The sequence below is a fragment of the Pieris brassicae genome, chromosome 6 (genome assembly GCF_905147105.1).
Source record: "Pieris brassicae chromosome 6, ilPieBrab1.1, whole genome shotgun sequence".
NCBI lineage: Eukaryota > Metazoa > Arthropoda > Insecta > Lepidoptera > Pieridae > Pieris > Pieris brassicae.
The window spans coordinates 10,226,264-10,239,371 of record NC_059670.1 but is presented as its reverse complement, the minus strand read 5'-3'; the positions used below and the strand labels follow the sequence as shown (position 1 = coordinate 10,239,371).

The 13,108-nt window shown below is 33.3% G+C and overlaps 1 protein-coding gene across 1 annotated transcript in view; it reads left to right on the top strand.

Moving 5' to 3' along the window:
- The window catches only part of LOC123711485 (BMP-binding endothelial regulator protein), a 56,204-nt gene that overhangs the window by 16,800 nt on the left and 26,296 nt on the right, over positions 1-13,108 (top strand). The window contains exons 2-3 of the mRNA XM_045664094.1: positions 6,339-6,501; positions 11,918-12,018. Of these exons, the coding sequence (XP_045520050.1) occupies positions 6,414-6,501; positions 11,918-12,018 (189 nt within the window). The 5' untranslated portion in view covers positions 6,339-6,413. The remainder of the gene's footprint in view (positions 1-6,338; positions 6,502-11,917; positions 12,019-13,108) is intronic.

The window sequence follows — 13,108 nt, the reverse complement described above, 5'->3', positions numbered from 1 at the left end:
AGTGAACTTCTTTATTTTTCAGTTACGCGTCACAGTTTTCCGTTACGCGCCATCTTTTTCTTGTCCCTACTACAGTTGATTCGAAGCCATTAACAAAAATATATAATAACGAGAACAATGATAGTAATAATTCCATTACAATTAATAATAGTAATAATCTTAGTAGTAATAAGGTATAATGAAATTATTTGTATTCATGTCTATGATAATAAAAGCCGTTTGTTAAACTTTATTTAACCAATTTCTGTAAAGTTGCGTATAGTAGATGATTTGAAAAATAAGGTCATAAAGAAGTTTCACTTCTTACGTTTATACACTAGTACACGCACAAATTTAATATATTGTTAACGAATTCTAGTAACAAGTAGGCAATATATTAATAGGATTAGTACTCTTTGTCTTCATTGTTTTCTTTATTACGTGATATAACTGAATATGAAATATTTATCTAAGCTATGTATGATATCTCTGACCTTAGATTGCCATTGTACATAATAATTCTGCTGTAGTAATTAAACAGTATTTAATTGAAGTTAACTTTGCCACGGCGCATATTTAATTCACTTGCAAAAAGCAGTAATAACAATAGTACTACAAAATGTTAAAGCTAGACGCAAAAATTTCCAGTTCCTGTCCTAAGAGTCAGCATTATATAAATCAACATGCAATTATCTCTTATGTTTAATTGTTTTTGAATGTAGGATTAGTTAGATGAAAGACGTTCATTTGTCGACGGCTCCTGTGAGTGGTCAACAGATAGTCAATTACTGCAATAGTCATGATTCGTCCTGATGTTCATACCATGTCCAAACACAATCAAACGCAGGCTGCAACGTTCCTCTGCCGTTTTATATTTTTCAAGCTCTAGTCGGTTCTTGTGTGGAGTACTTCAGTGATCTCAGGACCGGTGCTGCCAAATGTCATATGGATGTTATTGAGAGAGATATAAGAGTCTGGCTAAGAGAATAATTGACGATGATTTACTCGGTTATTCTCAACTCTTGAGTCTTGACCACCGTTCAGTTGTCTGCCTTTCAGTCATTACACTCCGGAGGATGCTCCCTTGAATCACAAAATCTGATTCCGTCATCTCCTTTAAAACAAGCTCATCCAGAAGCACACTGGAGTTTCACCCTGCTGCACTATTTGGTTGGTCGTTTCTTATAAAAAAAGAAAAAGAGTGAAACTCCTTCCCCCTTCGATCTTCCTTAGACAGTATAATAATGGTTGATTGAAGCAGTGGTTAAACAGGCAACTCCTAGACAGGCATGGCCTCCATTTGGCCACATCTTAACATTAGGTGGGATTGTGGCCAAATCTCTGTCCAGTTCTGTATAAAATAAAAATAATCTCTCACCCCTGTTCTACTCTGCGTGCAATTTGTCTCCTCTATGCTACAAGAAAAAGCCACGTTAAATATAAACAGACAGAGACAAAAGAAACTCTTATAATTACTATAAAAAAATTATTTAGCATAAACAATGAAAATCATTTGAGTTAAGACTACTACAATACTATATTCCTTAAAATAAATTTTCTTTCCGGTTTCGTTTTTAAATGGAGTCTATTGCGATTTAAAAATTAACGATTACTCGATGGAACCTAATCACTTTAATTATGTTCTGCTTAATTTGTAAATCTAATAGTTTTTATTATTAGATATATATTTGTAGTAGGGAAATTTTTCAATTCAAACGTAATATATTGTAATTACGTTATTGCTTTATAATTAAGTCATAATGCAACAATGTAATTAAGAACTTATCAATTGCTTAACGTGTTCGGGGAAGGGGTATTGTATGGAGATTCCGGACACAGCAAAAAGGTTTTAGCGAATGCTTACTATAATTTCCTGGACAACTTGGTGGCCCGAACGCTCAGTTATAAGTTGTGTGTGGCCTGGCCTGTGTTTGTGCAATGGTAAGGGAAATATTTTAAGTGTGATATGTGAACGAAGGTTTTTTTTTAATATAGTGCTTAAAAATAATTTATAATACGTCGCTAAATGTTCAGTTAACGTGTAGTTACTATACAAATAAGTAAAACTTGTTTACAAAATATTAACGCGTATTTATTCAGCAAGTTATATAGGCTAATAAATTTTTATAATGATAATTAAATTTACTTTTACGGTTATTTATTTTTTTGTGGGTTTGAATTGGTTTAACAAGTATAGGATAAAATGAAGCATTGTTTAGTGTTGTTGATGATTGAATTATGTTTTTTAATGCCAAGAATTGGTACATTCATACAAATAGCTTTTCTCTAAGCTTCCGATACAATTAAAACTGTTGTAGTTTAAACAGAAAATGGGGCCTATTAAAACTCATACACAGCGCTTTTAGTTGTCATTATAAATTCCATTGTCCAATTACATTATATTAGTCGTGTGATTGATGGAATAAAAAGTGAAACAATGCATGTAGCGGATGTAGGATCTTCTGTTTTGTGATCTAAAGAAATGTCTCTGGTATTACAGGAAATCAATATCACTTCTTACTGCCCTGTTAATTACTTCTTGCGACGAACTTTCTTGTGCTTTAAAGTTTAACAGGCTTTACCCTGCTAATGAAATAGGGATTTGGATTTAAATGTTATTGACGTGTAGGTTTGGTTGCCATGAAAATAATAAGTGGTGTAATGCTAAATGAAAAAGAACAAAAATTAGTGGCATTACAACTTTGTAGGTATAGGGCTCCGGTTTGTGTATCTATTTCGTGGTCATTTGTTTTTATTTCTAATAGGCAAGTAGGACGCCGTCGTCATTATGGGTCTAAGGCAGGCCGCATTCCTCGCGATGATTTATTTCACCGTACATCTGCACATAGACAGAAAGTCCATTGGGGCACAGCCGGGATTCGATCCTACGACCTCCAGGATGAGATTTGAACCATAAAGCCATTAAGCCAGCGCTAAATGACTCATGACCAACAATACAAAATATTTAACCGTCGAAAAAGTAGTAGCGTAGCGTATTACGTACATACAGCACACTCTTATAAATGGTTGTATTATAAAAGAAAATGGAAAATACTTAAATGAAAAGATTTGTTGGATTATTTACTTAAAAATGTAATTTTTTTTTAAAAATTTGCAATTAAAATTAAATTTCTTATTGAAGCTTTAAAGTATGTTACTTATATACTAATCATACAGTGATAATCACAATATATTAATATTATTAATGAAAACATTTTCATTGCAGAAATATGTGTCGTTTTTTGTAACATTAATTACGTTAACAAAATTACAATAACTAATACAAATAATTCTAGTACCGTTTTAAAAAATGTAGTTGAGCGAATTCATTACGTTTTTTGTTGAATCTAAAACGCATTACTGAGGAGGATCTAAAACCGGAACTTGTCTAATTGACAATGAGCACCTCATGGCACTCACAAAAGCTTAGCGATGGCATCACCCGAATTTCAACAGATTTTTCTTAGTAAACGCGTCTTCCTTTGCCTGGAAACAAGAAAGAATTGTAAATACAAAATATCGTAAATGAAATTACTTATTTTACGTCTACTGGCAGTTGTATTATTTATTTAACGTACATATATATGATCTTACGAATCTTGCACATTCATTCATAACATACAAATTAAGATATAGAATATAAGTAAATAGCAACGTAGTTAACATAAAAACTAAATTCTAAATAAAATCTTAAAATATATTTCATTTCCATAAGAGATAATTAATTTAATGATATAATTAAATAAGTGTCCATCAACATAGCACAATACACAACTCTATTTGTAACTAAACAACTATCGATAAGCTAACCCGAAAGCTATACAAGGCTACACCTGTGATGGTGGAGTTCTGGTTCATAGACCAATACTCCAATATATTTTATCATCACTACATTTAGGCAATTATTAGAAGGTTCAGTTAAATTTATTAGTAATACATAAATAAAAAATTGACTAAATTCAAGATATTTGAACAGCTATTTAATGTAAGTCTAATCAAAATGTTTAACTATAAAATCACTTGACTAAATTCAAGATATTTGAACAGCTATTTAATGTAAGTCTAATCAAAATGTTTAACTATAAAATCACTTGTTTTTTAAATAACAACTTAGTTGGACTTTGACTTGCCATGATGAGTTGCAAAACGTAATATGAATTTGTCATTTCACTACATTTATCTGATTTTATATAATAATCCTTAATCTCTTATGTGAAATTCAATAAATTTATCCCTATGACTCTTGACATTCTTCTTCTTCTTCTTCTCCAATAATTCTCTTTTTAGCTATTGGGCCATCTGATATACGTCGTAGATTTGAGACATGCAAGTCTTAGACGTAATTAGAACAGAAACATGTATTGAACAACTGCGGTGCAGGCACTCTAGGGGTTCGAAGGTTGGTGATCACTCACCAACTAGGCTAGGTGTCAGCCCCATACCTCATTGGGAGGTTACGTAAAAATTTAATTTTAATATAGCGTAAAGAATTTGAAATGATCTAGCCATAATTAGAGGTAAATAATACGAGGCATTAACCTCGTGCGGAATGTTATAAAAAATGCACTAGGACGAAGTTTGGCAGTCAATCGATATTCTCGCGAGCTCAGGGTCACTTTGAATAATTAATTAATCGATCTTGTAAGGCATATATTTGAAATTTATTGTTTTATTAATGATTATTTTGATTTATTAAAGCGATTGGCGCTTAGTGACATTTTTCAGGTTTTGTATAGGTTTTTAATAAACTTTTTGGTAATATTTGTCGGGTTTTAAAGTGAAACTTCTTTCCGTTACGCGTCACATTTTTTCCGTTACGTTCCATCTTTTTCTAGTCCCTACCACGGTTGATTCGATGAGATTCGAAGCCATTAATAACAAAAATATACAATAACGATAACAATGATAGTACTAATTCTTAAGCCTTTTCTTAAACTTTATCTTATTTAACATTATTTAACCAATTTCTGTAAAGTTGCCCATAGTAGATAATTATAAATAAAAGTATGGTCATAAAGTAGCTTCCTACGTGGGTACAGGTACACGAATACATTTTTTTAAACAGATTTTTATGAATTAAAAATAAAAAACAGCTCAATATAAGAGTCTTTCCTCCGATGTTGTTCACTTTGGAGTGAGAGATTTAAAGATTTAAGTTGCCGCCTGCCGCCGCCTACCTTAGTACCGGTGAATTACAAAGAACGGTTCGGTGGCCGTCGATACACAATCTTATACTAGAATAATAAGTCCTGAGTACATACCTCGTTACAATATCTTCTTACCAGGAAGAAAGGCACACAATATTATCAGCCGTAAGGATTTGGAGAAATTCTATTAGTTTGGGAACAGAGGTTAGACTGATGCTAATCCTTGCCTCACGATAGTTCTCAAAAACGCACTAAACACTCATTATAAAGTTCTAAATAGCGTAACTATTATTAATTATAATTAACAAAAAGTATATATCAAAATAAAAATGTGTCTAACGTAACCCGAGTTCAGCTCAACAATGACTCAACTAATAAATGTGACGGTCGGCCGACAAAAAATATTTGGGATCACACTCATCAAAAATTATTAAAATTCGAAATTATGTATTGAGAACAACCGGTGACCACAGAGCTGGTGCTTTCCTTCCTCAACGAATAAGTATCAAAATATAGCGAGGAAATGATGCCAGCGTTAAAGATACACTGCCACAGGGACCAAACGTTTTACATTTGTTTTAAGTTTATTTTTTTATTACTATGTTGGTATCCATTTGCTATCATTATGTGTAGCTTGGCGTGTCGTGAATTGTTACCGGTAATGCATGGAAGCAAAGAAATAAATATTGGAGTAGTTGCTATTGGGAGTTTGAAACTTATCGATTATAACTAACTAAGAGTATGGGTGTGTCAATGATATAAGACGTTTATGAAAATGGTGGAATATTTCCCGCTTTTTATTATAAGGTACCAGAATGTACAATTCTGTCATTTGACTAGAGAACAATCTATACGTTTTTTTATCATTCAAATTCAGAGTCCACTGACTCGGTCGTTACTTAAGATACGAGTTTAATCACGTTTGAAATTATAAACAAAATATTAATTCTATGTTTTACTTAGAGTTTTACGTAATTTATTTGTCAAAACTCTATACATGTGTCCCAAATGCGTTTGCTATTAATCAATAGATTTATTTCGGATAATACAGAAATTAAAATAATAATTCTCTATGTTTTATAAGAAGTGGGGCAACTTCTGGTTGATAATTTTTTTTGTAGTTAGTCTTATACAGATAATTTTATACACCGGTCACGAGAATGATCGTATGCATTTTTTTTTTCAAATTAACTAATAATAATTGTCCTACAGGTGTGTCGGTTGAGTGGCGCGGTGAGAGGGTGTGATGCGAGGGGGGCGGGGCCCGCGCAGGCGCCGGTAGCGACCATGCGGAGACCGCGCGTCGCACGAGTCGTCGCATGGTTTTTTGCAATCGCCGCTACTCTCTCTATTACGACTGCCTCCAGTGTTATCAGTAAGTATCTGGTTTATTTGATGCCATGGAGTCGTTCTAAGTTTCTTGGATAGTACAAAGCTATTACAAAAGAGAAACGATTTCAAAGAAAATTTTATAGCTTTTGATATTGCTATTATCATAGCATAGAAAAGGTATGTATCCTCCGTGGCTCCAAGTCAAGTTGAAGTTAGTAGCTTAGTCCTGCGTGACCTAAATACTAACTAGAGACAAACTGTTATAACCTTAATTTTTTTTTATAATAGAAATAATAATAATAAATTGTTTATTAACAAAGAAAGCGGTATATTCAGATTGATAACATTATATGATAAACGCACATCAGCCAGAACATAGTCATGCAAATGTGATTTTAGTTATCATGATATCATAATAATAAGAACAGTTAAGTGATTTATAGTTATTATCAAAACTTATGGTGTTCTTTTGTAACACAATGTAACATATATAATTGATATAAAATTTTTAATTGTTTACTTAAGAAATGTTATGATAGGTTTTAGGAAGTTTCGTTGTTAACAAAGCAATAAGTAAATTATGAAAACACTATGAAAACCTGAAATTCAAATTCCTAATAATTATTTATAAAGATTTTTCTATGTAAGATCCTTGCGCTTGATCCTTGCTGCACATAGGTTTTAAATAAGGTTTCAATTTGGTTAGCTTCATTCTTAAGTATCCCTGTTGTGTTTTATCCACGCTATAAAAGTACCTTGCCTTAAGAAATGAAACCCTTCCCCTTAAAAGCATTGTACGGCAGTGATCTATAACTACTAGGAAGGTGATTAAATAGTTTGTAAGCTATGGTGTAACAATATTTTGAAATCATCCATCATCATGAAGACTTTTTGAAGTGAAACTTCATCAGGCGCATGAGGGTACATTTTTTACGGATAAATCGCAATAATAATAATATTAGCGTCCCGAAGATGTGCTGCATTTTTGTCGAAGAAAAGGGAGAGAGTGATTGACACCGATTGAGAGAGAGTAAGACAGGGCGAACGTAGCATGAAGCAAATAGCCATGGAGCGAGAGCAGGAAGAGAGAGTGAGATAGAGGACGCCGGATCACGCACAGTGGCATGGAGCGAGAGGTGGGAGAGAGCTATAGTGAGAAAGACTGAGAGTCACAAAGGGACATCGAGAAAAATACACGCTATTGGTTGATGTATTCTTTTAGTACTTACATATTAGACCTTTAGATTGCAATTCTGTCGCATAACGTCTTGTGCAGTAAACGCAGATTTTTTATTTATTTATATTATCATTATCACGTATACAGTGTGTAAACAGTGTGAATATAGATATACAAATACATGAAGTGATCATATACTGGTATATGAACATCTATTTGGGCTTTTACCTTATAATAATTAATTTACAGAGAAGTTTCACTTCTGCCATGTGTACTTTGTAGGTACGCACATTTTTAAAATAAAAACAAGTGCAATGCAGTGTAATACCGTTAAGAAATCGCAACATACCAATGCAACATTGTTGTATGATTGACGTGTCTCTATAAGCTTAAGCAACTTGGTGTATGCAAAGTTCGAAGCGTCGGAGCACAGCCGGTTATATAAAATGTGTACAAGTTTCGATTGCACAAGCTGTACCGTGACAATTCTGCGCTTGAGCAACTCGGATCCCATGCATAGATCACACCGTACACCTGTTGCGATATTTTCATTTAATCTACATAATTTTATATACGCTTGGCATTTTAACGATTTGACATAACGTTTGATTCCTTTAGCATTTTGTTACGTGTAGCCATTTTGTATGCCTAAAAATACAAGAAAAAGGTTTTAAATCGAATGAGCTAGTGTATTGAGCGTGCAACACTCTTCCTTGACGACTTTCCAAACTCAGCTATGTACCAATGGACTTGACTATGTATCAAGCTTCGCTTAATATTGAAGAAAAGCATCGTGAGGAAACCGGCATTTGAGACCCGGATTATCACGGAGCCGATACAGCAATCTGATCAGAACTCAAAGGTTGTAGCGCCATTGGTATTTATTTTACGTTTCTTCATTAGAAAATTACATCCCTTTTTTCTCAGTTTTAGTATTGATTGGTTTTTTTTTTCAAAAGGCTCTCTTTATGTTTGGAGCCAACCGCAACAAATTATTCAATCATATTTTACTACAAGAAATTATAATAAGAGACATATAGATAAGAAGAAAATCTTTTTTTTTTTTTTATGGAATCTCGCTGTTGGCCTTAAGGGCCTTTACAGCTCAGCTCGGGCTGTTTTGGCGAGCGTAGCTCGGCCAGAATGGCGTTTTATCCCGCGGCTAGCGCAAGGGCGTCTCCTGTGAGACTCGAACCTCGGCTTGGGCCGTCGCGGGGCGGTCAATCGCCTGAAGGGCAGGACGGAAGCTCACTGTAGTGAGCGAAGTGCGAAGTAAAGGTCCTCGCCTTCCCCGGTGAAGGCGGTTTTTTACCCTAATCTGTGATTGGCTATTTTTATTATTGGCCGCGCGGGCGGCATCGCGCGGGCGGCATCAAGAAGAAAATCAAGACAGGTACAGCAATTTATGTCAGGTACAGAAGGATGATCACCTCCTTGCCGATTAGAAAAAACAAATGAACACCGCTCTTTTTCAATATGTTTCAACTTTAATTAACTATGATGACACGATCGAACGAACCAAGCAATGCAATAAACCAAAAACCTTCTAATCATTAAGCACATCATAATGTATAAGTACTTACATTTAAGCCAAGTGACGTGATGTGGTAATAAAAACCACTTATATAACATATACCTTAAATACATTGTAAACAAAACCCATAGAAGTGTCAATCAATATGATTTATAAGAAAATATAATTGAATTGCAAAATAATTTATAGAAATAAATAAATCTGTTTTAAGGTTACAAATAGTAATCGAGGCCTTAGAATTCTTATAACCGGACTCAAAGTAGTCTATTAAATTATTTTAATTGTAGATTATAATACCCGAAGATACCTACAATATTTATTGATTAGGTAGTGAAAGATTTTTATTAACCAGCTACATCATTTTGTAGAATCACATAATTAATTATTGCATTACATTATTTTATAATTACGTCATCATTATGTAAAAAGTATTCATTGAGTGCTATATTACTAAATATACCTATATACTATGTAGTATGTACTTTGTCACAGGCAGCCTAGGGAGTATCTATTCTCTATATTCGATACGATAAGGGACACATTCTGGTAGTGTGTGCGACACTGCCAGAATGTGTCCAAAAAAAATGTGTTTAGCAAAAGCGTTGCCAATTTTTTTTTATTATATCTATAATAAATTTATTCAAAACTTTATTCTGAATTCTTAATTGTACGATAATATATACACTTGTAAAAGACGTTAGGTATTAAGTAATAACTAACAGTTAACGACACACACACACATAATGAATACATAATGCACCTGGAGAGTCATTCCGAACGGATAGTTCAGCAACTTCCACAAGTGAAATAAAAATTCAACAGCTTTGCAGCCTGCGGCGGCACCAGGTGGTCCGGCATCCCATGTAATTTAGTCCGAAGAAGATTAAAGTACATATATACATTAAACGTAAATTAATAAAGAAAAAAATGTGTGCGTGTACTAGTGTACACACGTAAGACGTGAAACTTCTTTACGACCTTATTTTTCGAAAAATGATCTACTATATGCAACTTTACAAATATTGGTTAAATAAAGTTAAATAAGATAAAGTTTAACAAAAGGCTTTTATTATCATAGACAGGAGTACAAATAATACAATTATTTCATTTTACCTTATTACTACTAAGATTATTACAGAATTTGATTAATTTTAATAGAATTATTACTATCATTGTTATCGTTATTATATATTTTTGTTATTAATGGCTTCGAATCTCTTCGATGGCGCGTAACGGAATTATGTGACGCGTAACCAAAAAATGTGAGTAAATTTTTGTACAACGCCGATAAAGAAGTTTCACTTCGAAAACTTCATTCCATATATATTAAAAGAAACAAATCTAGTTTAATACGAGCAACGTAAAACTTCTAATATATTTGCAAATAGAAAAATCCACCGTTCTTCACACTTCATATAACACAATCTTTTGCTAATACTATATTAGGAACAATCTCAGCAGCTAGTGCGAAATGTGAAAACAATAATAGTTTGCGAAAGTTTAAATGTTCCGTATTAATTTACGGAATTGCTTCCCTTCCTGTTATTATTATAGAAATGAAATAAACATTTTATTCTTCCGGATGTTTTGTTTCTCAATACGAGATAAACTACATCATATTAATAACATTCATTTTGTTCTGCATCGCATAGCAATAAACAAGTTGTTGATTAAAAAAACAAATGCAATATGTGTCTGATTCCTGTATCACTTTTGTCTCACAATAAGAGTGCCGCAAAGGGCGGTATTTCATCGACGAAAATATTGGTGTCATGTGTACTTAAGCTTTCCCACAGAGTCTATATAAAGGATTATTTTCCCTTTTGCTTAAGTATCCCTGGTTGATGAAACTTAGTATACGGAAAGTAATATAAAACGATATCTAAACAAAGTGCAGGGAAGCCGCGGCGAGTCGTATATTATAATTTATAACCTTGATGAACCGTTGGTTGCTAAGCGAGATAGACGATGTTGTAAAAATAAAACTAATTAGGTATTTTATCATTGAAAATATTGCTCAACATTTCTTTATATATTCGTTATAAAGAATTTAAACTGGAGATGCAGAGATCGATTACCGATAATTACTTTGAAATGTCTATGAAAATGTGACGCACTCTATGTTAACGGGACTACAAACTTGTCATATACACTGAAATTTAACAAAGTCTATAAAGCATATTGCAAACATATATTACGCGATAACTACATTTTTATTTAATTTACTCCGTCACAACAGCTACACGTAAGGCTTTTGTGCGTATTTTACATCACCGGAATGTTTTCGTAGTGTGAGCAAATATTACCAAAATATTTGCGCAGGATATGGTGGCGCTCATATCTGTCCGGTACGTAATAAGAATGCGGATCTGAAGTTTTAAATCAAGGTAAATGATCGTGCGTTTCGACAGGGAAATAAACTTGTATCATCTCTAGAGAGAATTTGTTTATTGTTGGTGAGTTTACAGTGTATGGTATTGTTGACGCGTCGGTGACTGGTCGGTTATAAAAAAAATACGCATAAAGTTAAGAAAAAATTCTTATTTTAAAAATTCAAACCGAATTGTTTTACGTCTTAGGAAATTCTGAGACACAATTGTTTTATAAATGTAATTAAAATAAATCACAGCTTTTATTTATTTATTTTCCAATGACATCCAGTTTGGTTCAATACAAATTAAACGGAAAAGGTTTTATAGATGTGATGACTATATTATTCTTTTTTTTTATAAAAATGTATTTTTACAGAGGGTCAGCGAGCACCGTGCTCCAACGAAGGCGAGCCCGTAAGACTTCAAGACGCGCGGCTCGAACACGATTGGAGTAGCTGTTTCCGTTGTATTTGCAAGGTACGTGCCTTAATTATAAAGCTGGTAAAAATTCACATTACATAGCATACAATAATACCTACCTTAAAAATGTTAATGTTCTTAAAAGTACGATTTTCCTCATAAAACTTTTTATTACGACATATATGACGTATATTGCTTAAAAGATAAACACCATCACAGAAGATAAAAAAGCATTACTTTCTTCTAGCTTTCAATACTTCTGAAATGGTTTTAGCCTCCATTTTGAAATTTCTTAAGCGTACTTTCGTATGTATACAGTGTTCCGAATAAACGTCTTGTGTCGTTCAATTGATCGATAATATGGTAGGCTCTTCACGCCAATTATTGTCTGTGAGGATCTACTTAAAGCACGTTTGTATTCACCCAATGACAACTGTCAGTATACAAATTTATCACGAGCCAAGTGCGGAATTATAATTGGAAGACACGTGCGACTCTCACCAATGGACAGTGTAATATGACCTTGAATGTAATGAATTAATTGGGGAAACCCACTTTGGCATTTGCTTATCAAATGTCTCACATGCATGTTATAAAATTTATGGTAAGTATCTGCTTAAAACAGTGTTATTTTTTTAATAAATCTTATTTGTCACGAACGGTGGCGGTTTAGGTCCGTCACTCTAGCAATACTATACAATTTATTTAGGCTAAAAAATAAACTAAACAAATTACAATAGTCTGCGCCGGGCATTGAAGATATTTTTTTCTCAGTAAAGTTTTCAGTGTCTTCATCCATTTTATATAACTTTTCTCAGCCCTGGTTTTAAACGCACGACGCGTTTAAAACAAGCTTGTGCAAATATAGAAGGAAACGTTTTTTTTCAAAAAAACATCGCAACAAAACTAGCACGTCTTAGAATCAATGACTTTCTTGTAAAGGAAAATTTGCAATCTGAAGAGACGATATAGGGTTCTTATTGATTGGACGCAAAAGTTAATTTCATGACATATTGTTTATGAATAAAATTACAATGTTAAATTACATAATAGCATTACGATTGAAAGCGATCCTCTGACGAGGACGGGACACGTACGGATGTGAAAGTATGATGGAAAATTTAATCGTGAACTTGCAATAATTGTT